The sequence below is a fragment of the Clavelina lepadiformis genome, chromosome 4, assembly GCF_947623445.1.
Source record: "Clavelina lepadiformis chromosome 4, kaClaLepa1.1, whole genome shotgun sequence".
NCBI classification, from domain to species: Eukaryota; Metazoa; Chordata; class Ascidiacea; order Aplousobranchia; family Clavelinidae; genus Clavelina; species Clavelina lepadiformis.
In genome coordinates this window covers 17,266,530-17,286,975 of record NC_135243.1, presented here as the reverse complement: position 1 = coordinate 17,286,975, position 20,446 = coordinate 17,266,530, and the positions used below count along the sequence as shown (strand labels likewise).

Here is a 20,446-nt window from a genome sequence, read left to right as displayed (position 1 = left end):
TTTTTCCCCTCCTTCTCCTCCTCTTCTTCTTTTCCTCAGACTACTTTAATACAAACAAGAGTATCCCACCAGGGTGGGAGATGGGCCGAAGCAGCAGGTACTGCAATAGCTGCACAACCCTCAAACGAGCAGGCGCAAGCGCCTAGCGTCGTTCACCGTTCAAAAATCCGTTTAATCGAAGAGCAGTTCAATGAACTGCGTCCCAGGGATTAAACTGAGAAGAACAGATACTACACTTGATCTTAGCTCTTGAGAGCCGAGAAGCGATACCTCTAAATCTTCCCGGACTCTTTTTATTCTTCTCAAAATCCTCCTCGACCTCCAAACGTTCCTATATCGCCCGCCACAAGACGCCAAACTGACGAACTCAACCAGCCAGCAGACAGACGACAATCTTCTGGCCGCCGCCCAGTCACATGATTTGCTGCTTGATGGTTATTGGACCGTGACAGTGGAGATATTTTGTGTCTATCCCGTGGAGGCCATTTCTTGCATTTTTCAGCTTTTTGCTATCAAACTGGGAAATACCCTAAAACGATCGCTTTCATTAGTACTCACAACAAATGTAGTAACAGCAGCAGCAGCACAGTTGACTTGAAGAAACTTTCACAAGATAAATCGGGGATTTATCCATTTTATCAAACCATTCCTGCTGTCACACAGGGCCGACAGTCAATTTCTCATTTTACCCGTGACGCAGGTGTACAACATTTATCCCATAGACATTAATCGATCGTTTGACATCGATCAATCCATCCGCCCATCGTCTTCTTTTTTTTTTTTTTTTTTTTCCCCTCCTTCTCCTCCTCTTCTTCTTTTCCTCAGACTACTTTAATACAAACAAGAGTATCCCACCAGGGTGGGAGATGGGCCGAAGCAGCAGGTACTGCAATAGCTGCACAACCCTCAAACGAGCAGGCGCAAGCGCCTAGCGTCGTTCACCGTTCAAAAATCCGTTTAATCGAAGAGCAGTTCAATGAACTGCGTCCCAGGGATTAAACTGAGAAGAACAGATACTACACTTGATCTTAGCTCTTGAGAGCCGAGAAGCGATACCTCTAAATCTTCCCGGACTCTTTTTATTCTTCTCAAAATCCTCCTCGACCTCCAAACGTTCCTATATCGCCCGCCACAAGACGCCAAACTGACGAACTCAACCAGCCAGCAGACAGACGACAATCTTCTGGCCGCCGCCCAGTCACATGATTTGCTGCTTGATGGTTATTGGACCGTGACAGTGGAGATATTTTGTGTCTATCCCGTGGAGGCCATTTCTTGCATTTTTCAGCTTTTTGCTATCAAACTGGGAAATACCCTAAAACGATCGCTTTCATTAGTACTCACAACAAATGTAGTAACAGCAGCAGCAGCACAGTTGACTTGAAGAAACTTTCACAAGATAAATCGGGGATTTATCCATTTTATCAAACCATTCCTGCTGTCACACAGGGCCGACAGTCAATTTCTCATTTTAGCAGTGACGCAGGTGTACAACATTTATCCCATAGACATTAATCGATCGTTTGACATCGATCAATCCATCCGCCCATCGTCTTCTTTTTTTTTTTTTTTTTTTTCCCCTCCTTCTCCTCCTCTTCTTCTTTTCCTCAGACTACTTTAATACAAACAAGAGTATCCCACCAGGGTGGGAGATGGGCCGAAGCAGCAGGTACTGCAATAGCTGCACAACCCTCAAACGAGCAGGCGCAAGCGCCTAGCGTCGTTCACCGTTCAAAAATCCGTTTAATCGAAGAGCAGTTCAATGAACTGCGTCCCAGGGATTAAACTGAGAAGAACAGATACTACACTTGATCTTAGCTCTTGAGAGCCGAGAAGCGATACCTCTAAATCTTCCCGGACTCTTTTTATTCTTCTCAAAATCCTCCTCGACCTCCAAACGTTCCTATATCGCCCGCCACAAGACGCCAAACTGACGAACTCAACCAGCCAGCAGACAGACGACAATCTTCTGGCCGCCGCCCAGTCACATGATTTGCTGCTTGATGGTTATTGGACCGTGACAGTGGAGATATTTTGTGTCTATCCCGTGGAGGCCATTTCTTGCATTTTTCAGCTTTTTGCTATCAAACTGGGAAATACCCTAAAACGATCGCTTTCATTAGTACTCACAACAAATGTAGTAACAGCAGCAGCAGCACAGTTGACTTGAAGAAACTTTCACAAGATAAATCGGGGATTTATCCATTTTATCAAACCATTCCTGCTGTCACACAGGGCCGACAGTCAATTTCTCATTTTACCCGTGACGCAGGTGTACAACATTTATCCCATAGACATTAATCGATCGTTTGACATCGATCAATCCATCCGCCCATCGTCTTCTTTTTTTTTTTTTTTTTTTTCCCCTCCTTCTCCTCCTCTTCTTCTTTTCCTCAGACTACTTTAATACAAACAAGAGTATCCCACCAGGGTGGGAGATGGGCCGAAGCAGCAGGTACTGCAATAGCTGCACAACCCTCAAACGAGCAGGCGCAAGCGCCTAGCGTCGTTCACCGTTCAAAAATCCGTTTAATCGAAGAGCAGTTCAATGAACTGCGTCCCAGGGATTAAACTGAGAAGAACAGATACTACACTTGATCTTAGCTCTTGAGAGCCGAGAAGCGATACCTCTAAATCTTCCCGGACTCTTTTTATTCTTCTCAAAATCCTCCTCGACCTCCAAACGTTCCTATATCGCCCGCCACAAGACGCCAAACTGACGAACTCAACCAGCCAGCAGACAGACGACAATCTTCTGGCCGCCGCCCAGTCACATGATTTGCTGCTTGATGGTTATTGGACCGTGACAGTGGAGATATTTTGTGTCTATCCCGTGGAGGCCATTTCTTGCATTTTTCAGCTTTTTGCTATCAAACTGGGAAATACCCTAAAACGATCGCTTTCATTAGTACTCACAACAAATGTAGTAACAGCAGCAGCAGCACAGTTGACTTGAAGAAACTTTCACAAGATAAATCGGGGATTTATCCATTTTATCAAACCATTCCTGCTGTCACACAGGGCCGACAGTCAATTTCTCATTTTACCCGTGACGCAGGTGTACAACATTTATCCCATAGACATTAATCGATCGTTTGACATCGATCAATCCATCCGCCCATCGTCTTCTTTTTTTTTTTTTTTTTTTTCCCCTCCTTCTCCTCCTCTTCTTCTTTTCCTCAGACTACTTTAATACAAACAAGAGTATCCCACCAGGGTGGGAGATGGGCCGAAGCAGCAGGTACTGCAATAGCTGCACAACCCTCAAACGAGCAGGCGCAAGCGCCTAGCGTCGTTCACCGTTCAAAAATCCGTTTAATCGAAGAGCAGTTCAATGAACTGCGTCCCAGGGATTAAACTGAGAAGAACAGATACTACACTTTTTTTTTTTTTTTTTTACTGTGATGAGGAAGGCGTTCGCCTTCCCCCCCCCAGCTTACTTTGTTGGGTAGGAGGTGAGAGGTGGGTGGTGAGTGTTTAGCTCGATTGTGAAGCTTAGGTTTGTTCATTTGCCTATCTTCCGATAACCAAATGACCTAAACTAGAACTCGCATTTTTCGTAAAGCGGATACGAGCAGGAGCAAGCTAGGAACCTGGCGTGTGTTGACAGATGTAATGTGTCGGAGAGGGCAATTTTTTGGCTGATGTTAACCATACCACTCTCGTACATCAGAAACCTGATGGACCGCCCGCTTGATCTTAGCTCTTGAGAGCCGAGAAGCGATACCTCTAAATCTTCCCGGACTCTTTTTATTCTTCTCAAAATCCTCCTCGACCTCCAAACGTTCCTATATCGCCCGCCACAAGACGCCAAACTGACGAACTCAACCAGCCAGCAGACAGACGACAATCTTCTGGCCGCCGCCCAGTCACATGATTTGCTGCTTGATGGTTATTGGACCGTGACAGTGGAGATATTTTGTGTCTATCCCGTGGAGGCCATTTCTTGCATTTTTCAGCTTTTTGCTATCAAACTGGGAAATACCCTAAAACGATCGCTTTCATTAGTACTCACAACAAATGTAGTAACAGCAGCAGCAGCACAGTTGACTTGAAGAAACTTTCACAAGATAAATCGGGGATTTATCCATTTTATCAAACCATTCCTGCTGTCACACAGGGCCGACAGTCAATTTCTCATTTTACCCGTGACGCAGGTGTACAACATTTATCCCATAGACATTAATCGATCGTTTGACATCGATCAATCCATCCGCCCATCGTCTTCTTTTTTTTTTTTTTTTTTTTCCCCTCCTTCTCCTCCTCTTCTTCTTTTCCTCAGACTACTTTAATACAAACAAGAGTATCCCACCAGGGTGGGAGATGGGCCGAAGCAGCAGGTACTGCAATAGCTGCACAACCCTCAAACGAGCAGGCGCAAGCGCCTAGCGTCGTTCACCGTTCAAAAATCCGTTTAATCGAAGAGCAGTTCAATGAACTGCGTCCCAGGGATTAAACTGAGAAGAACAGATACTACACTTGATCTTAGCTCTTGAGAGCCGAGAAGCGATACCTCTAAATCTTCCCGGACTCTTTTTATTCTTCTCAAAATCCTCCTCGACCTCCAAACGTTCCTATATCGCCCGCCACAAGACGCCAAACTGACGAACTCAACCAGCCAGCAGACAGACGACAATCTTCTGGCCGCCGCCCAGTCACATGATTTGCTGCTTGATGGTTATTGGACCGTGACAGTGGAGATATTTTGTGTCTATCCCGTGGAGGCCATTTCTTGCATTTTTCAGCTTTTTGCTATCAAACTGGGAAATACCCTAAAACGATCGCTTTCATTAGTACTCACAACAAATGTAGTAACAGCAGCAGCAGCACAGTTGACTTGAAGAAACTTTCACAAGATAAATCGGGGATTTATCCATTTTATCAAACCATTCCTGCTGTCACACAGGGCCGACAGTCAATTTCTCATTTTACCCGTGACGCAGGTGTACAACATTTATCCCATAGACATTAATCGATCGTTTGACATCGATCAATCCATCCGCCCATCGTCTTCTTTTTTTTTTTTTTTTTTTTCCCCTCCTTCTCCTCCTCTTCTTCTTTTCCTCAGACTACTTTAATACAAACAAGAGTATCCCACCAGGGTGGGAGATGGGCCGAAGCAGCAGGTACTGCAATAGCTGCACAACCCTCAAACGAGCAGGCGCAAGCGCCTAGCGTCGTTCACCGTTCAAAAATCCGTTTAATCGAAGAGCAGTTCAATGAACTGCGTCCCAGGGATTAAACTGAGAAGAACAGATACTACACTTTTTTTTTTTTTTTTTTTTTTTTTTTTTTTTCATTGAGCAGTGATGAGGTCGGCGTTCGCCTTCCCCCCCCCTGCCAAGTGGAGGATTTGGGGTATAAGAGAGCTAGGGGTCTCCTCTGCCTATCTTCCAATAAGCAAGGGATTTCCTAACCTTGATGACTTCTCGTTTGCTCACAAGTGCTACGAGCAGGGGCAAGCCGAAACCCCGGTGAAAGGTGGAAGGTGGTATGTTCGGGAAAGGGAACCAAACTCGGCGGCATCAACCGAGACCCTTTCTACATCAGTAAACTGATGGACCACTACACTTGATCTTAGCTCTTGAGAGCCGAGAAGCGATACCTCTAAATCTTCCCGGACTCTTTTTATTCTTCTCAAAATCCTCCTCGACCTCCAAACGTTCCTATATCGCCCGCCACAAGACGCCAAACTGACGAACTCAACCAGCCAGCAGACAGACGACAATCTTCTGGCCGCCGCCCAGTCACATGATTTGCTGCTTGATGGTTATTGGACCGTGACAGTGGAGATATTTTGTGTCTATCCCGTGGAGGCCATTTCTTGCATTTTTCAGCTTTTTGCTATCAAACTGGGAAATACCCTAAAACGATCGCTTTCATTAGTACTCACAACAAATGTAGTAACAGCAGCAGCAGCACAGTTGACTTGAAGAAACTTTCACAAGATAAATCGGGGATTTATCCATTTTATCAAACCATTCCTGCTGTCACACAGGGCCGACAGTCAATTTCTCATTTTACCCGTGACGCAGGTGTACAACATTTATCCCATAGACATTAATCGATCGTTTGACATCGATCAATCCATCCGCCCATCGTCTTCTTTTTTTTTTTTTTTTTTTTCCCCTCCTTCTCCTCCTCTTCTTCTTTTCCTCAGACTACTTTAATACAAACAAGAGTATCCCACCAGGGTGGGAGATGGGCCGAAGCAGCAGGTACTGCAATAGCTGCACAACCCTCAAACGAGCAGGCGCAAGCGCCTAGCGTCGTTCACCGTTCAAAAATCCGTTTAATCGAAGAGCAGTTCAATGAACTGCGTCCCAGGGATTAAACTGAGAAGAACAGATACTACACTTTTTTTTTTTTTTTCTTTTATTTCAACGATATTAAAATTCCAAATAAGAAGAAAGAAATACAAGTAGTTTCGATGGATGATGTAAAACACATTTCCATGCGTAATAGTAATAATGGGGCAATCACATATCAGATAATACAGTTTTATCCAATTAAATAATGCAAAATCAGAATGGTTGTTTTTAATTATATGATATTCACAGAAAATGTATGAATTAATAAGTGATCAGATTAGGGGAATGTCAAAAAAGCCGGTACAATTTTGAAAATCCAGTTTTCATAGAAAATAAAATGTATACATATATGTAATACATATAAAAGTGAGTAAATTTCGAAATTTATCAATTTTCAAGCAAGGTTGTGATAGTGGGGAATTAATTTATCAATACGTTTGGTTTTAAAGAAATAAAATGCAATAAAACCGGAAAAAGTTATTTCGAATTATATGAATTTTCCAAAAGTTTATGAAGTATGTCAAAATAGCCGGTACAGTAGTTTTAGGCAGGTTAGTTTATATATATACATATTGACACATACAATTATGAATAAAAAACAGATATTTTAGTAGTTTACCAAGATGGGGTTGAATGTTTCATGTTCATGAACATATTTGATAAGATAAAACAGAGTTTTTGACCAGTTTTTTCCAGGATGTAGGTTATGGTAGAGGATTATGATATTGGTGTAGGCCAAGCATAGTGATGTTTCACACATACAATTTGGAATAAAAAACAGATATATGATTAGTTTACCATGATGGGGTTGCATGTTTCATTTTCATGAACATGTTTGATAAGATGAACAGGAGTTGTTGACCAGTTTTTTCCAGTTTGTTAGGTAGTGGTTGGGGATTTTGATATAGGCCAAGAATGGTGATGTTTCACAACATACAAATTGGATTAAAAATCAGATATTTGAGTAGTTTGCCATGATGGGGTTGCATGTTTCATGTTCATGAACATGTTTGATAAGATAAACAAGCGTTTTTGACCAGTTTTTTCCAGGAAGTAGGTTGTGGTAGATGATTTTGATATTGATGAATTTCAAGCATGGTGTTGTTTCAGCAAGATGGATAAAAACATCAATGGAGATGGATATTATCATCATGGATTATTTCAGGATATGCAGAGCAATGTTGAATTGTTGTAAAGTCCATAAAGATGATTGAGAAGTTGTTGAACAGGATGATTTCCAGGTTTCAGGTATTTACAATAAGTATTGTATAAATTTAAGTTTCATCATTTTGATGAAGGTAAAAATAAAAAACAGGGGTTATGTAGTTATGGTACATAATTGAGTATATAGGGTACATTGTTAATAAGGTAGGATATATAGTACACATAAACTGATATAAAAACAGATGATAAAACATTAGAGTTAGTGTAGATAAGGTATCGTAACACAAAAACATGGCGATATGTGTGGGTCGTTGCAAGTAGAGTGAGAGACAGATTAAATTTGGTGAGCCGGTGAGTGACACAGTAACAGTTGAGCTATATTAGAAACATTCGTAGTAGTTAAAGTTAAATGGATGAGAAAAAATAAAAACAATAATACAATCTTCTGGTGTAGACTTGTGGCTTCAATCTGTTCATTTGTAGATCATTTTGAATTTTGTTCTGGTTTTCCAAAGGATGTTATTGATAGTGAGGGTTTTGTCTGTGCAGTAGGAGTTTTTTTCATCAAGTGATTCTTTGTATGAGATAAGATTGGACTTAAAGATGTTGAGATATTGTAGAATTTTGACTTTTTCAGCAATTGGTCGTTGGAATTTGTTGTAAAATAATAACTCTCTGTCAAAGGTGATATTCGTTGAGAACCAATGTAGAATGTCGGATTTAATTTGCCTGAGGATTTCTTGAATTATTGGACAGTCCAGCATTAGGTGGTTAATGTCGTCACGAATTGATTTACAGAATTTGCAGTTGGTTATTCTAATCTGTTGTTGGGGGGTAGTGAAGAGTCTTTGTTTTTTATAAAAGGAGCCCCATAGGAAGCCTTGATGGGCAATCAAATAAGAATGGCTTCTTATTTTGAGAGAGGGTGACCATCCAGTCATATTTTTTAAAGAGGTGAGATTCCAAGAAATCATCTGTTGTTTGTGATTGTGGATAAGTGACGGAGTTGAGTGTTTGTTTAGATATAGACGGTATAGGCTCCCTTGAGTTTGTTCTGCCAGAAGGAAATCCTTGTTGTTGATGCTGAGTAGGTCATAAATTTTCAGAGTCTTTTCCCAGGTGCGATTTGGGGTGGGCCGGTATCTAATTGAATTTGAGTACAGGTTTGGGGCTATTTTCATTAATTTTGTTCCAATGTTGTATTTGGCCCAACATGCGAAGAAACTATTTTCGGTGTTTTCCAATAATATTCTTTTCATTTTGTAGAGAAAAGTGGAGTGTATTCGGGACGCGACATGGAGAATTTGCAGACCTCCTTCATTGAAGGGGGCGATGAGTTTTTTTCTTGCCAAGGGTTCCAATTTTCTGGGATACCAGAGAAACTTGAAGATGAGGTTGGTGAGTTGATTGCAAATTTTTATTGGCGGTAGGAAAAGGGTCGCGGTTCTGATGATGTGGGGTAGAAACAGGGCGTTTATTAAATACTTTCTTCCCAGAATGGACAGGCGTCTCATTTTGTGCAGATTGTTGAGTTTTTTTATTGTAAGTAGTGTTTTTTCCCAGTTTACGGTAGCATCGTCGTCGGAGTGTGAGAATGTTGTTCCAAGTATTTTCATGTTAGTGGTGATCGGGATATTGGGGAAATGCTGATTTATCTGGTTTTGTAGAAGGGGTGTTGAGACGAAAAATGCAGATTTTGCCTCGTTTAATTTGAGTCCGGAAAAATTGCTGAATTCATTTATGATTAGGAGAGCGTTGGATATGGTTGGTATGTCCTTAGCCAGGAGAATGGTGTCGTCGGCGTACTGCTGCAGACTGAGGGAAGTAGATCTGATCTTCGGGCAATTGTGGTGAGAGCTATTTGAGATTTTGAGTGCTAAGACATTTGTTACTATGGTAAAGATAAGCATACTCAGGGGGCATCCCTGTCGGACGCCGCAAGAGATTTGTATTTCTTGAGAAAGACCTCGAGCAGTTTGGATGTAGGCAAGCGGCTGATCATAAATTATTTCAATCCAGTTTACTATGGAGCTTGGTAGATTTAATTTATTGAGAAGTCGAATAATGAAATTGTGATTCACTTTATCGAAGGCTTTGGTGAAGTCTAATTTTAAAATGGCCAGTCCGTCTTGATTGTCATTTTCTTGTTGCAGGGCCGCCTGGATGTTGAGAAGGATGGTTTCCAGGGATCTTCCAGGAATTCCGCATTGCTGAGAGGAGGAAATGAGGTGGGTGACGATTGGGGTAATTCTATTTTTGAGAATGATGCTGAGGATTTTATAGTCCATATTTAAAATCGAAATAGGTCTCCAATTTTTAATTAAAAGTGTGTTGCCTGATTTTGGAATGAGTCTAATGAATGCAGATCTCTGAGAGTGGGTGAGCTGGGATTGGAAATAACAGTTGTTAAAGATTTCTTGGAGCAGTGGCAAAAGCAGGTGGGAGAATCTCTGATAAAAACTGGCTGTAAGACCGTCCAGACCAGGTGTGGAATGTTTATTAAGTTGTTGTATAGCTGCTTTTATTTCAGCTATGTCGATGAAGGGCGAGCAATCATTTTGAGGATTGGATTCAATTGAAGGAAGGTTGTTCAGGTATTGAGAAAGTTCTTCATCTGTTTTACTTGTTTCGGTGGGGTCGGTTTTCCAGAGTTGGGAATAGAATTGGTGAATGGTTTGCTGAATGGTGATGGGGTTGTTTGTTATTGTGCTGTCATTTTCTTCATCCAGTTGCAATTTGTTTATGTTGAGTTTTTTTTGGTGTTTACCTTCGAATACTTTAAATATTCTTGATGGATCTTCTTTGTCCGTAACTGTTTTCATTCTTGATCGTATTCTTTCACCTTGATGCTGTTGCTCTTGAATGTTTTGAATTTTCTTTTTTAAACTGAGAATTTCCAGATTTTTGTCTGGGGTGAGGTGCTCATTGAGAGATTCTAATTGGTACTGATAGTTTTTTAATAGATTTTGGGTTTTGCGTTTTTTCTTACTTGCTAAATGAATAATAGTTCTTCTGAGGCTTGTTTTGAATTGTTCCCACCATTTTAGTGGATCGAGAGAGCGGAGAGGCTTTTGGGAGAGGGCTCGTATAGTATTGTCGATTTGATTGCCGAATTGTGTGTCTTGAAGAAGGGAGTCGTTGAGTTTCCAGTATGTCCTGCCGTGTTGATGGTCCGGTCGTGGAAGAATTGTCTGAAGAGATATTAAATTGCCGAATGAATGGTCGGAGAAGTGTGCCGTTGAAATGTAAGTGGATTTTGTTATTTTGGCTGTCAGAGCACTGTTGGAATATATTCTATCAATTCTTGTACTGGCTTTTGCTGTGATGTAAGAGAAGCTTCTTTGGTTTGGATGTAGATAGCGGAAGGCATCGTTGAGGTCAAACAATTTGAGATATTCTATCATTTTTTTATGGTCGTTTCTGATGTGAATTTTATTTATTGAATCTTTGTTGTCTAGAACTAGATTGAAATCTCCCAGCCATAAGGTGTCGTCATGAGGAGTGGTGGAGAGGTGTTGATAGATATGTTCAAGTTGAAGAATTCTTGCCGAGGATGAGGAGGAGGAAGTTCCGGAGGTTAGGTATGAGTTGATGATAATGACCGTTCTATTGTGGATTACTAATTTTATAAGTTGAGATCTATGTTCGGTGATGATGGTGTGGTCTTTAACAAAAGGTAGGATATAGTTCGCTATGATGAGGGCTGTTCCGGATTTGAAATATTTGTTTTTGGAGCTGGTATCTGGTGCATTGGTGAAGGATGTCAAATTGTTTACTTTTTGCCAGTGGAGTAGTCGTTTCGGGTTGATACGATGTACTTCTTGGATTGCAAGCACATCAATTTTATGGTCACGCATAAAGGAGGGGATATGTCGGAGAGATTTGGAGAGGCCGTTGCAGTTGATTGTGGCGAAGGTGAGCAGGTTATTTTGACTTTTGGACGATTCCATGAGGGACGGTAGATTTTGATATAATATAGTCTGTTATAGATCAGAAGTGGAAGGTTTTCGAGAGCGGTCAGTTTTGGATCCTCTTCCCTTACGAGTGCTGAATCTCGATTTCCTGGGGGTCTGTGACACCTTGATGGTAAGTTGACGACCCTGTAGCCCCAGTGTGCGTTTTTCTGCTTCTGAGGTTTCTATGGAGGAGACAGTATGAAATTCCGTTGAGCTTTCCGCTCCGGATGAATCAGATTGTTGTTGTTCAGAATCTGACTGCTGTGAATTATCGGTATTATTTACGTTCTTGTGTTGGTTTTCTTGCAGGTTTTTTGAGTCATCTTGACTTGGCTGAGAGGTGTGGTCTTCATTTTGCGATGGGGTTATGTTTGCATCAGATGTAGATGCTGCAAGATGTTCAATCGTCCCAGATTGAGACGGAGGATCTTTGGCAGGTTCGTGCGGGGGGGGTGATGAAGGGGTTTGATTAGGGTTTTGTTGTGAAGAGTGTCGTTGACCCCATGTTGCGTTAGCAGGGAGGGCTGATTGGTCGGAGGGTGGGTTTTTATTTTGTAGTTTTGGACATCCTTGTATTTTGTGCCCATAGTTTTTGCAGTAGGCACACTTAGTAATGGGGGTGCCCGGTAGGGTCACGGATACGGGTAGATTATTTATGAATATTTGTTTGGGTAGTTTTTCCTTTTTTAATTGGTCAATCTGTAGGTGCAAAAACTCGCTGTGGAATTGCGGGAAGGCCTTGTGTGCTCCAAACTTGAAACGTCGAAGGATGCCCCATCCCTGCGAGTGTACAAGATGTACGATGTCCTCATCTGGGATGTCCAGTGGTACCGGATAAAGAGTAATAGTGGTGGGAGGAGGTTCTGGCTCTGTGACCCACATATGCAGCGATGCGCCACACTTGGTCCTCAGAACCTTCGGCGAGGAATATATTTTCAACATATGCTTGATGGCTCTTTTGGAGTCATCGTTTGCTTTAAAGGTGGTGGAGAAGATTTTATTTTTTTGATCGGCCTGTGCCATACCAAAGATGTTGTCGGCAAGATAAAAAAGGGGTCCGCCATCGATGAACAGGTCCATGAAGGAAGTGATGTCGAACAGCTCGGCCACCTCGTTAACATTGAAATGGCACCGTAAGGTGCGAGTTTGTTTAAAAAATACCATTGTGGTATAAAAAGTGTAATAATAATTTGCCGTAGTTGGCAGCGTTATTAAAATTGAAATTTAAACAATTCCCGACGAATTTCTAAAAATTAGCGTCAGGATACCAGAAAATAAGTTGGGGAAATCCCCAAGTCAGATTGACCGCGTGGTTGGCTTTAATAGCCTAGAAATCGTGTAAGAAGGCGAAAAAAACACACAGGGCGGCAATTAATACAGAAAATAAGTAGAGATTTGGGTTTAGAACCCAAAAAACTACTAGGAAACAATAGTTTTAGCGCTGAAAAGCGCTGTTTGACGACGTAATTAGCAGTCACCGCTTTAAGAGTGACAGGATTTAGGCCTAGAACTAAGAAACGGTAAAAAGTACATATAAACAACGAAAATTACTGTATGTAAGTGTAAAAAAGCTAGCTAAAGTATTTAAAATTAATTTAAAACACTCACCGACCCTTTACACTGAATAATTTCAGAGTAATTGCCAAAAATCGATCAAGACCTGCGGAGCTCAGAAAACACGTCCGAACCCGACAGATACTACACTTGATCTTAGCTCTTGAGAGCCGAGAAGCGATACCTCTAAATCTTCCCGGACTCTTTTTATTCTTCTCAAAATCCTCCTCGACCTCCAAACGTTCCTATATCGCCCGCCACAAGACGCCAAACTGACGAACTCAACCAGCCAGCAGACAGACGACAATCTTCTGGCCGCCGCCCAGTCACATGATTTGCTGCTTGATGGTTATTGGACCGTGACAGTGGAGATATTTTGTGTCTATCCCGTGGAGGCCATTTCTTGCATTTTTCAGCTTTTTGCTATCAAACTGGGAAATACCCTAAAACGATCGCTTTCATTAGTACTCACAACAAATGTAGTAACAGCAGCAGCAGCACAGTTGACTTGAAGAAACTTTCACAAGATAAATCGGGGATTTATCCATTTTATCAAACCATTCCTGCTGTCACACAGGGCCGACAGTCAATTTCTCATTTTACCCGTGACGCAGGTGTACAACATTTATCCCATAGACATTAATCGATCGTTTGACATCGATCAATCCATCCGCCCATCGTCTTCTTTTTTTTTTTTTTTTTTTTCCCCTCCTTCTCCTCCTCTTCTTCTTTTCCTCAGACTACTTTAATACAAACAAGAGTATCCCACCAGGGTGGGAGATGGGCCGAAGCAGCAGGTACTGCAATAGCTGCACAACCCTCAAACGAGCAGGCGCAAGCGCCTAGCGTCGTTCACCGTTCAAAAATCCGTTTAATCGAAGAGCAGTTCAATGAACTGCGTCCCAGGGATTAAACTGAGAAGAACAGATACTACACTTGATCTTAGCTCTTGAGAGCCGAGAAGCGATACCTCTAAATCTTCCCGGACTCTTTTTATTCTTCTCAAAATCCTCCTCGACCTCCAAACGTTCCTATATCGCCCGCCACAAGACGCCAAACTGACGAACTCAACCAGCCAGCAGACAGACGACAATCTTCTGGCCGCCGCCCAGTCACATGATTTGCTGCTTGATGGTTATTGGACCGTGACAGTGGAGATATTTTGTGTCTATCCCGTGGAGGCCATTTCTTGCATTTTTCAGCTTTTTGCTATCAAACTGGGAAATACCCTAAAACGATCGCTTTCATTAGTACTCACAACAAATGTAGTAACAGCAGCAGCAGCACAGTTGACTTGAAGAAACTTTCACAAGATAAATCGGGGATTTATCCATTTTATCAAACCATTCCTGCTGTCACACAGGGCCGACAGTCAATTTCTCATTTTACCCGTGACGCAGGTGTACAACATTTATCCCATAGACATTAATCGATCGTTTGACATCGATCAATCCATCCGCCCATCGTCTTCTTTTTTTTTTTTTTTTTTTTCCCCTCCTTCTCCTCCTCTTCTTCTTTTCCTCAGACTACTTTAATACAAACAAGAGTATCCCACCAGGGTGGGAGATGGGCCGAAGCAGCAGGTACTGCAATAGCTGCACAACCCTCAAACGAGCAGGCGCAAGCGCCTAGCGTCGTTCACCGTTCAAAAATCCGTTTAATCGAAGAGCAGTTCAATGAACTGCGTCCCAGGGATTAAACTGAGAAGAACAGATACTACACTTGATCTTAGCTCTTGAGAGCCGAGAAGCGATACCTCTAAATCTTCCCGGACTCTTTTTATTCTTCTCAAAATCCTCCTCGACCTCCAAACGTTCCTATATCGCCCGCCACAAGACGCCAAACTGACGAACTCAACCAGCCAGCAGACAGACGACAATCTTCTGGCCGCCGCCCAGTCACATGATTTGCTGCTTGATGGTTATTGGACCGTGACAGTGGAGATATTTTGTGTCTATCCCGTGGAGGCCATTTCTTGCATTTTTCAGCTTTTTGCTATCAAACTGGGAAATACCCTAAAACGATCGCTTTCATTAGTACTCACAACAAATGTAGTAACAGCAGCAGCAGCACAGTTGACTTGAAGAAACTTTCACAAGATAAATCGGGGATTTATCCATTTTATCAAACCATTCCTGCTGTCACACAGGGCCGACAGTCAATTTCTCATTTTACCCGTGACGCAGGTGTACAACATTTATCCCATAGACATTAATCGATCGTTTGACATCGATCAATCCATCCGCCCATCGTCTTCTTTTTTTTTTTTTTTTTTTTCCCCTCCTTCTCCTCCTCTTCTTCTTTTCCTCAGACTACTTTAATACAAACAAGAGTATCCCACCAGGGTGGGAGATGGGCCGAAGCAGCAGGTACTGCAATAGCTGCACAACCCTCAAACGAGCAGGCGCAAGCGCCTAGCGTCGTTCACCGTTCAAAAATCCGTTTAATCGAAGAGCAGTTCAATGAACTGCGTCCCAGGGATTAAACTGAGAAGAACAGATACTACACTTGATCTTAGCTCTTGAGAGCCGAGAAGCGATACCTCTAAATCTTCCCGGACTCTTTTTATTCTTCTCAAAATCCTCCTCGACCTCCAAACGTTCCTATATCGCCCGCCACAAGACGCCAAACTGACGAACTCAACCAGCCAGCAGACAGACGACAATCTTCTGGCCGCCGCCCAGTCACATGATTTGCTGCTTGATGGTTATTGGACCGTGACAGTGGAGATATTTTGTGTCTATCCCGTGGAGGCCATTTCTTGCATTTTTCAGCTTTTTGCTATCAAACTGGGAAATACCCTAAAACGATCGCTTTCATTAGTACTCACAACAAATGTAGTAACAGCAGCAGCAGCACAGTTGACTTGAAGAAACTTTCACAAGATAAATCGGGGATTTATCCATTTTATCAAACCATTCCTGCTGTCACACAGGGCCGACAGTCAATTTCTCATTTTACCCGTGACGCAGGTGTACAACATTTATCCCATAGACATTAATCGATCGTTTGACATCGATCAATCCATCCGCCCATCGTCTTCTTTTTTTTTTTTTTTTTTTTCCCCTCCTTCTCCTCCTCTTCTTCTTTTCCTCAGACTACTTTAATACAAACAAGAGTATCCCACCAGGGTGGGAGATGGGCCGAAGCAGCAGGTACTGCAATAGCTGCACAACCCTCAAACGAGCAGGCGCAAGCGCCTAGCGTCGTTCACCGTTCAAAAATCCGTTTAATCGAAGAGCAGTTCAATGAACTGCGTCCCAGGGATTAAACTGAGAAGAACAGATACTACACTTGATCTTAGCTCTTGAGAGCCGAGAAGCGATACCTCTAAATCTTCCCGGACTCTTTTTATTCTTCTCAAAATCCTCCTCGACCTCCAAACGTTCCTATATCGCCCGCCACAAGACGCCAAACTGACGAACTCAACCAGCCAGCAGACAGACGACAATCTTCTGGCCGCCGCCCAGTCACATGATTTGCTGCTTGATGGTTATTGGACCGTGACAGTGGAGATATTTTGTGTCTATCCCGTGGAGGCCATTTCTTGCATTTTTCAGCTTTTTGCTATCAAACTGGGAAATACCCTAAAACGATCGCTTTCATTAGTACTCACAACAAATGTAGTAACAGCAGCAGCAGCACAGTTGACTTGAAGAAACTTTCACAAGATAAATCGGGGATTTATCCATTTTATCAAACCATTCCTGCTGTCACACAGGGCCGACAGTCAATTTCTCATTTTAGCAGTGACGCAGGTGTACAACATTTATCCCATAGACATTAATCGATCGTTTGACATCGATCAATCCATCCGCCCATCGTCTTCTTTTTTTTTTTTTTTTTTTTCCCCTCCTTCTCCTCCTCTTCTTCTTTTCCTCAGACTACTTTAATACAAACAAGAGTATCCCACCAGGGTGGGAGATGGGCCGAAGCAGCAGGTACTGCAATAGCTGCACAACCCTCAAACGAGCAGGCGCAAGCGCCTAGCGTCGTTCACCGTTCAAAAATCCGTTTAATCGAAGAGCAGTTCAATGAACTGCGTCCCAGGGATTAAACTGAGAAGAACAGATACTACACTTGATCTTAGCTCTTGAGAGCCGAGAAGCGATACCTCTAAATCTTCCCGGACTCTTTTTATTCTTCTCAAAATCCTCCTCGACCTCCAAACGTTCCTATATCGCCCGCCACAAGACGCCAAACTGACGAACTCAACCAGCCAGCAGACAGACGACAATCTTCTGGCCGCCGCCCAGTCACATGATTTGCTGCTTGATGGTTATTGGACCGTGACAGTGGAGATATTTTGTGTCTATCCCGTGGAGGCCATTTCTTGCATTTTTCAGCTTTTTGCTATCAAACTGGGAAATACCCTAAAACGATCGCTTTCATTAGTACTCACAACAAATGTAGTAACAGCAGCAGCAGCACAGTTGACTTGAAGAAACTTTCACAAGATAAATCGGGGATTTATCCATTTTATCAAACCATTCCTGCTGTCACACAGGGCCGACAGTCAATTTCTCATTTTACCCGTGACGCAGGTGTACAACATTTATCCCATAGACATTAATCGATCGTTTGACATCGATCAATCCATCCGCCCATCGTCTTCTTTTTTTTTTTTTTTTTTTTCCCCTCCTTCTCCTCCTCTTCTTCTTTTCCTCAGACTACTTTAATACAAACAAGAGTATCCCACCAGGGTGGGAGATGGGCCGAAGCAGCAGGTACTGCAATAGCTGCACAACCCTCAAACGAGCAGGCGCAAGCGCCTAGCGTCGTTCACCGTTCAAAAATCCGTTTAATCGAAGAGCAGTTCAATGAACTGCGTCCCAGGGATTAAACTGAGAAGAACAGATACTACACTTGATCTTAGCTCTTGAGAGCCGAGAAGCGATACCTCTAAATCTTCCCGGACTCTTTTTATTCTTCTCAAAATCCTCCTCGACCTCCAAACGTTCCTATATCGCCCGCCACAAGACGCCAAACTGACGAACTCAACCAGCCAGCAGACAGACGACAATCTTCTGGCCGCCGCCCAGTCACATGATTTGCTGCTTGATGGTTATTGGACCGTGACAGTGGAGATATTTTGTGTCTATCCCGTGGAGGCCATTTCTTGCATTTTTCAGCTTTTTGCTATCAAACTGGGAAATACCCTAAAACGATCGCTTTCATTAGTACTCACAACAAATGTAGTAACAGCAGCAGCAGCACAGTTGACTTGAAGAAACTTTCACAAGATAAATCGGGGATTTATCCATTTTATCAAACCATTCCTGCTGTCACACAGGGCCGACAGTCAATTTCTCATTTTACCCGTGACGCAGGTGTACAACATTTATCCCATAGACATTAATCGATCGTTTGACATCGATCAATCCATCCGCCCATCGTCTTCTTTTTTTTTTTTTTTTTTTTCCCCTCCTTCTCCTCCTCTTCTTCTTTTCCTCAGACTACTTTAATACAAACAAGAGTATCCCACCAGGGTGGGAGATGGGCCGAAGCAGCAGGTACTGCAATAGCTGCACAACCCTCAAACGAGCAGGCGCAAGCGCCTAGCGTCGTTCACCGTTCAAAAATCCGTTTAATCGAAGAGCAGTTCAATGAACTGCGTCCCAGGGATTAAACTGAGAAGAACAGATACTACACTTGATCTTAGCTCTTGAGAGCCGAGAAGCGATACCTCTAAATCTTCCCGGACTCTTTTTATTCTTCTCAAAATCCTCCTCGACCTCCAAACGTTCCTATATCGCCCGCCACAAGACGCCAAACTGACGAACTCAACCAGCCAGCAGACAGACGACAATCTTCTGGCCGCCGCCCAGTCACATGATTTGCTGCTTGATGGTTATTGGACCGTGACAGTGGAGATATTTTGTGTCTATCCCGTGGAGGCCATTTCTTGCATTTTTCAGCTTTTTGCTATCAAACTGGGAAATACCCTAAAACGATCGCTTTCATTAGTACTCACAACAAATGTAGTAACAGCAGCAGCAGCACAGTTGACTTGAAGAAACTTTCACAAGATAAATCGGGGATTTATCCATTTTATCAAACCATTCCTGCTGTCACACAGGGCCGACAGTCAATTTCTCATTTTACCCGTGACGCAGGTGTACAACATTTATCCCATAGACATTAATCGATCGTTTGACATCGATCAATCCATCCGCCCATCGTCTTCTTTTTTTTTTTTTTTTTTTTCCCCTCCTTCTCCTCCTCTTCTTCTTTTCCTCAGACTACTTTAATACAAACAAGAGTATCCCACCAGGGTGGGAGATGGGCCGAAGCAGCAGGTACTGCAATAGCTGCACAACCCTCAAACGAGCAGGCGCAAGCGCCTAGCGTCGTTCACCGTTCAAAAATCCGTTTAATCGAAGAGCAGTTCAATGAACTGCGTCCCAGGGATTAAACTGAGAAGAACAGATACTACACTTGATCTTAGCTCTTGAGAGCCGAGAAGCGATACCTCTAAATCTTCCCGGACTCTTTTTATTCTTCTCAAAATCCTCCTCGACCTCCAAACGTTCCTATATCGCCCGCCACAAGACGCCAAACTGACGAACTCAACCAGCCAGCAGACAGACGACAATCTTCTGGCCGCCGCCCAGTCACATGATTTGCTGCTTGATGGTTATTGGACCGTGACAGTGGAGATATTTTGTGTCTATCCCGTGGAGGCCATTTCTTGCATTTTTCAGCTTTTTGCTATCAAACTGGGAAATACCCTAAAACGATCGCTTTCATTAGTACTCACAACAAATGTAGTAACAGCAGCAGCAGCACAGTTGACTTGAAGAAACTTTCACAAGATAAATCGGGGATTTATCCATTTTATCAAACCATTCCTGCTGTCACACAGGGCCGACAGTCAATTTCTCATTTTACCCGTGACGCAGGTGTACAACATTTATCCCATAGACATTAATCGATCGTTTGACATCGATCAATCCATCCGCCCATCGTCTTCTTTTTTTTTTTTTTTTTTTTCCCCTCCTTCTCCTCCTCTTCTTCTTTTCCTCAGACTACTTTAATACAAACAAGAGTATCCCACCAGGGTGGGAGATGGGCCGAAGCAGCAGGTACTGCAATAGCTGCACAACCCTCAAACGAGCAGGCGCAAGCGCCTAGCGTCGTTCACCGTTCAAAAATCCGTTTAATCGAAGAGCAGTTCAATGAACTGCGTCCCAGGGATTAAACTGAGAAGAACAGATACTACACTTTTTTTTTTTCTTTTATTTCAACGATATTAAAATTCCAAATAAGAAAGAGATACAAGTAGTTTGCAGGTCATAGAAAATAAATGAATGCGTATACATATAAAATGTGAGTAAGATTCGAAATTTTACAATTTTCAAGCAAGGTTGTGACCGTGGCGAATTAATTTATCATAAAGTTAGGTTTTAAAGAAATAAAAAGCAGTAAAAACGGAAAAAGTTATTTTGAATTATATGAATT

The 20,446-nt window shown here is 42.6% G+C and overlaps 1 protein-coding gene, 14 non-coding genes and 4 pseudogenes across 27 annotated transcripts; 1 reads left to right on the top strand and 18 right to left on the bottom strand.

The window, feature by feature from the left end:
- Window positions 1-75: 75 nt before the first annotated feature.
- On the bottom strand, window positions 76-268 carry LOC143457719 (U2 spliceosomal RNA). The gene has a single exon (XR_013117401.1). It is a non-coding gene; the product is annotated as a U2 spliceosomal RNA (small nuclear RNA).
- A 593-nt stretch (window positions 269-861) lies between these two features.
- LOC143457718 (U2 spliceosomal RNA) lies at window positions 862-1,054 on the bottom strand. The gene has a single exon (XR_013117400.1). It is a non-coding gene; the product is annotated as a U2 spliceosomal RNA (small nuclear RNA).
- A 593-nt stretch (window positions 1,055-1,647) lies between these two features.
- On the bottom strand, window positions 1,648-1,840 carry LOC143457717 (U2 spliceosomal RNA). Its single transcript, XR_013117399.1, has one exon. It is a non-coding gene; the product is annotated as a U2 spliceosomal RNA (small nuclear RNA).
- Window positions 1,841-2,433: 593 nt separating this feature from the next.
- LOC143457716 (U2 spliceosomal RNA) lies at window positions 2,434-2,626 on the bottom strand. The gene has a single exon (XR_013117398.1). It is a non-coding gene; the product is annotated as a U2 spliceosomal RNA (small nuclear RNA).
- Window positions 2,627-3,219: 593 nt separating this feature from the next.
- Window positions 3,220-3,417, bottom strand: LOC143457912 (U2 spliceosomal RNA). Its single transcript, XR_013117568.1, has one exon. It is a non-coding gene; the product is annotated as a U2 spliceosomal RNA (small nuclear RNA).
- Window positions 3,418-4,318: 901 nt separating this feature from the next.
- LOC143457715 (U2 spliceosomal RNA) lies at window positions 4,319-4,511 on the bottom strand. Its single transcript, XR_013117397.1, has one exon. It is a non-coding gene; the product is annotated as a U2 spliceosomal RNA (small nuclear RNA).
- Window positions 4,512-5,104: 593 nt separating this feature from the next.
- LOC143457915 (U2 spliceosomal RNA) lies at window positions 5,105-5,311 on the bottom strand (annotated as a pseudogene).
- An 885-nt stretch (window positions 5,312-6,196) lies between these two features.
- Window positions 6,197-6,417, bottom strand: LOC143457897 (U2 spliceosomal RNA; annotated as a pseudogene).
- Window positions 6,418-7,355: 938 nt separating this feature from the next.
- On the top strand, window positions 7,356-12,616 carry LOC143453354 (uncharacterized). Of its 13 annotated transcripts, none has more exons than XM_076954660.1 (12): window positions 7,356-7,559; window positions 8,742-8,869; window positions 9,224-9,325; window positions 9,629-9,703; window positions 9,841-9,913; window positions 10,006-10,069; window positions 10,523-10,720; window positions 10,934-11,056; window positions 11,262-11,390; window positions 11,465-11,561; window positions 11,741-11,868; window positions 12,137-12,616. In XM_076954660.1, exons 1-4 carry the CDS (start codon window positions 7,518-7,520, stop codon window positions 9,687-9,689), a joined length of 333 nt encoding a protein of 110 aa, XP_076810775.1. In that variant the 5' UTR covers window positions 7,356-7,517; the 3' UTR covers window positions 9,690-9,703; window positions 9,841-9,913; window positions 10,006-10,069; window positions 10,523-10,720; window positions 10,934-11,056; window positions 11,262-11,390; window positions 11,465-11,561; window positions 11,741-11,868; window positions 12,137-12,616. The 13 variants fall into 13 exon arrangements, with proteins under 13 accessions (XP_076810775.1, XP_076810774.1, XP_076810773.1 ...); XM_076954659.1 differs by having other exon boundaries at window positions 9,991-10,069; XM_076954658.1 differs by having other exon boundaries at window positions 8,742-8,873.
- A 385-nt stretch (window positions 12,617-13,001) lies between these two features.
- On the bottom strand, window positions 13,002-13,167 carry LOC143457917 (U2 spliceosomal RNA; annotated as a pseudogene).
- A 593-nt stretch (window positions 13,168-13,760) lies between these two features.
- On the bottom strand, window positions 13,761-13,953 carry LOC143457714 (U2 spliceosomal RNA). Its single transcript, XR_013117396.1, has one exon. It is a non-coding gene; the product is annotated as a U2 spliceosomal RNA (small nuclear RNA).
- A 593-nt stretch (window positions 13,954-14,546) lies between these two features.
- LOC143457713 (U2 spliceosomal RNA) lies at window positions 14,547-14,739 on the bottom strand. The gene has a single exon (XR_013117395.1). It is a non-coding gene; the product is annotated as a U2 spliceosomal RNA (small nuclear RNA).
- A 593-nt stretch (window positions 14,740-15,332) lies between these two features.
- LOC143457712 (U2 spliceosomal RNA) lies at window positions 15,333-15,525 on the bottom strand. The gene has a single exon (XR_013117394.1). It is a non-coding gene; the product is annotated as a U2 spliceosomal RNA (small nuclear RNA).
- A 593-nt stretch (window positions 15,526-16,118) lies between these two features.
- LOC143457711 (U2 spliceosomal RNA) lies at window positions 16,119-16,311 on the bottom strand. Its single transcript, XR_013117393.1, has one exon. It is a non-coding gene; the product is annotated as a U2 spliceosomal RNA (small nuclear RNA).
- Window positions 16,312-16,904: 593 nt separating this feature from the next.
- Window positions 16,905-17,097, bottom strand: LOC143457710 (U2 spliceosomal RNA). Its single transcript, XR_013117392.1, has one exon. It is a non-coding gene; the product is annotated as a U2 spliceosomal RNA (small nuclear RNA).
- Window positions 17,098-17,690: 593 nt separating this feature from the next.
- Window positions 17,691-17,883, bottom strand: LOC143457708 (U2 spliceosomal RNA). The gene has a single exon (XR_013117390.1). It is a non-coding gene; the product is annotated as a U2 spliceosomal RNA (small nuclear RNA).
- Window positions 17,884-18,476: 593 nt separating this feature from the next.
- On the bottom strand, window positions 18,477-18,669 carry LOC143457707 (U2 spliceosomal RNA). The gene has a single exon (XR_013117389.1). It is a non-coding gene; the product is annotated as a U2 spliceosomal RNA (small nuclear RNA).
- Window positions 18,670-19,262: 593 nt separating this feature from the next.
- Window positions 19,263-19,455, bottom strand: LOC143457706 (U2 spliceosomal RNA). The gene has a single exon (XR_013117388.1). It is a non-coding gene; the product is annotated as a U2 spliceosomal RNA (small nuclear RNA).
- Window positions 19,456-20,048: 593 nt separating this feature from the next.
- LOC143457893 (U2 spliceosomal RNA) lies at window positions 20,049-20,262 on the bottom strand (annotated as a pseudogene).
- Between the last annotated feature and the right edge of the window lie 184 nt (window positions 20,263-20,446).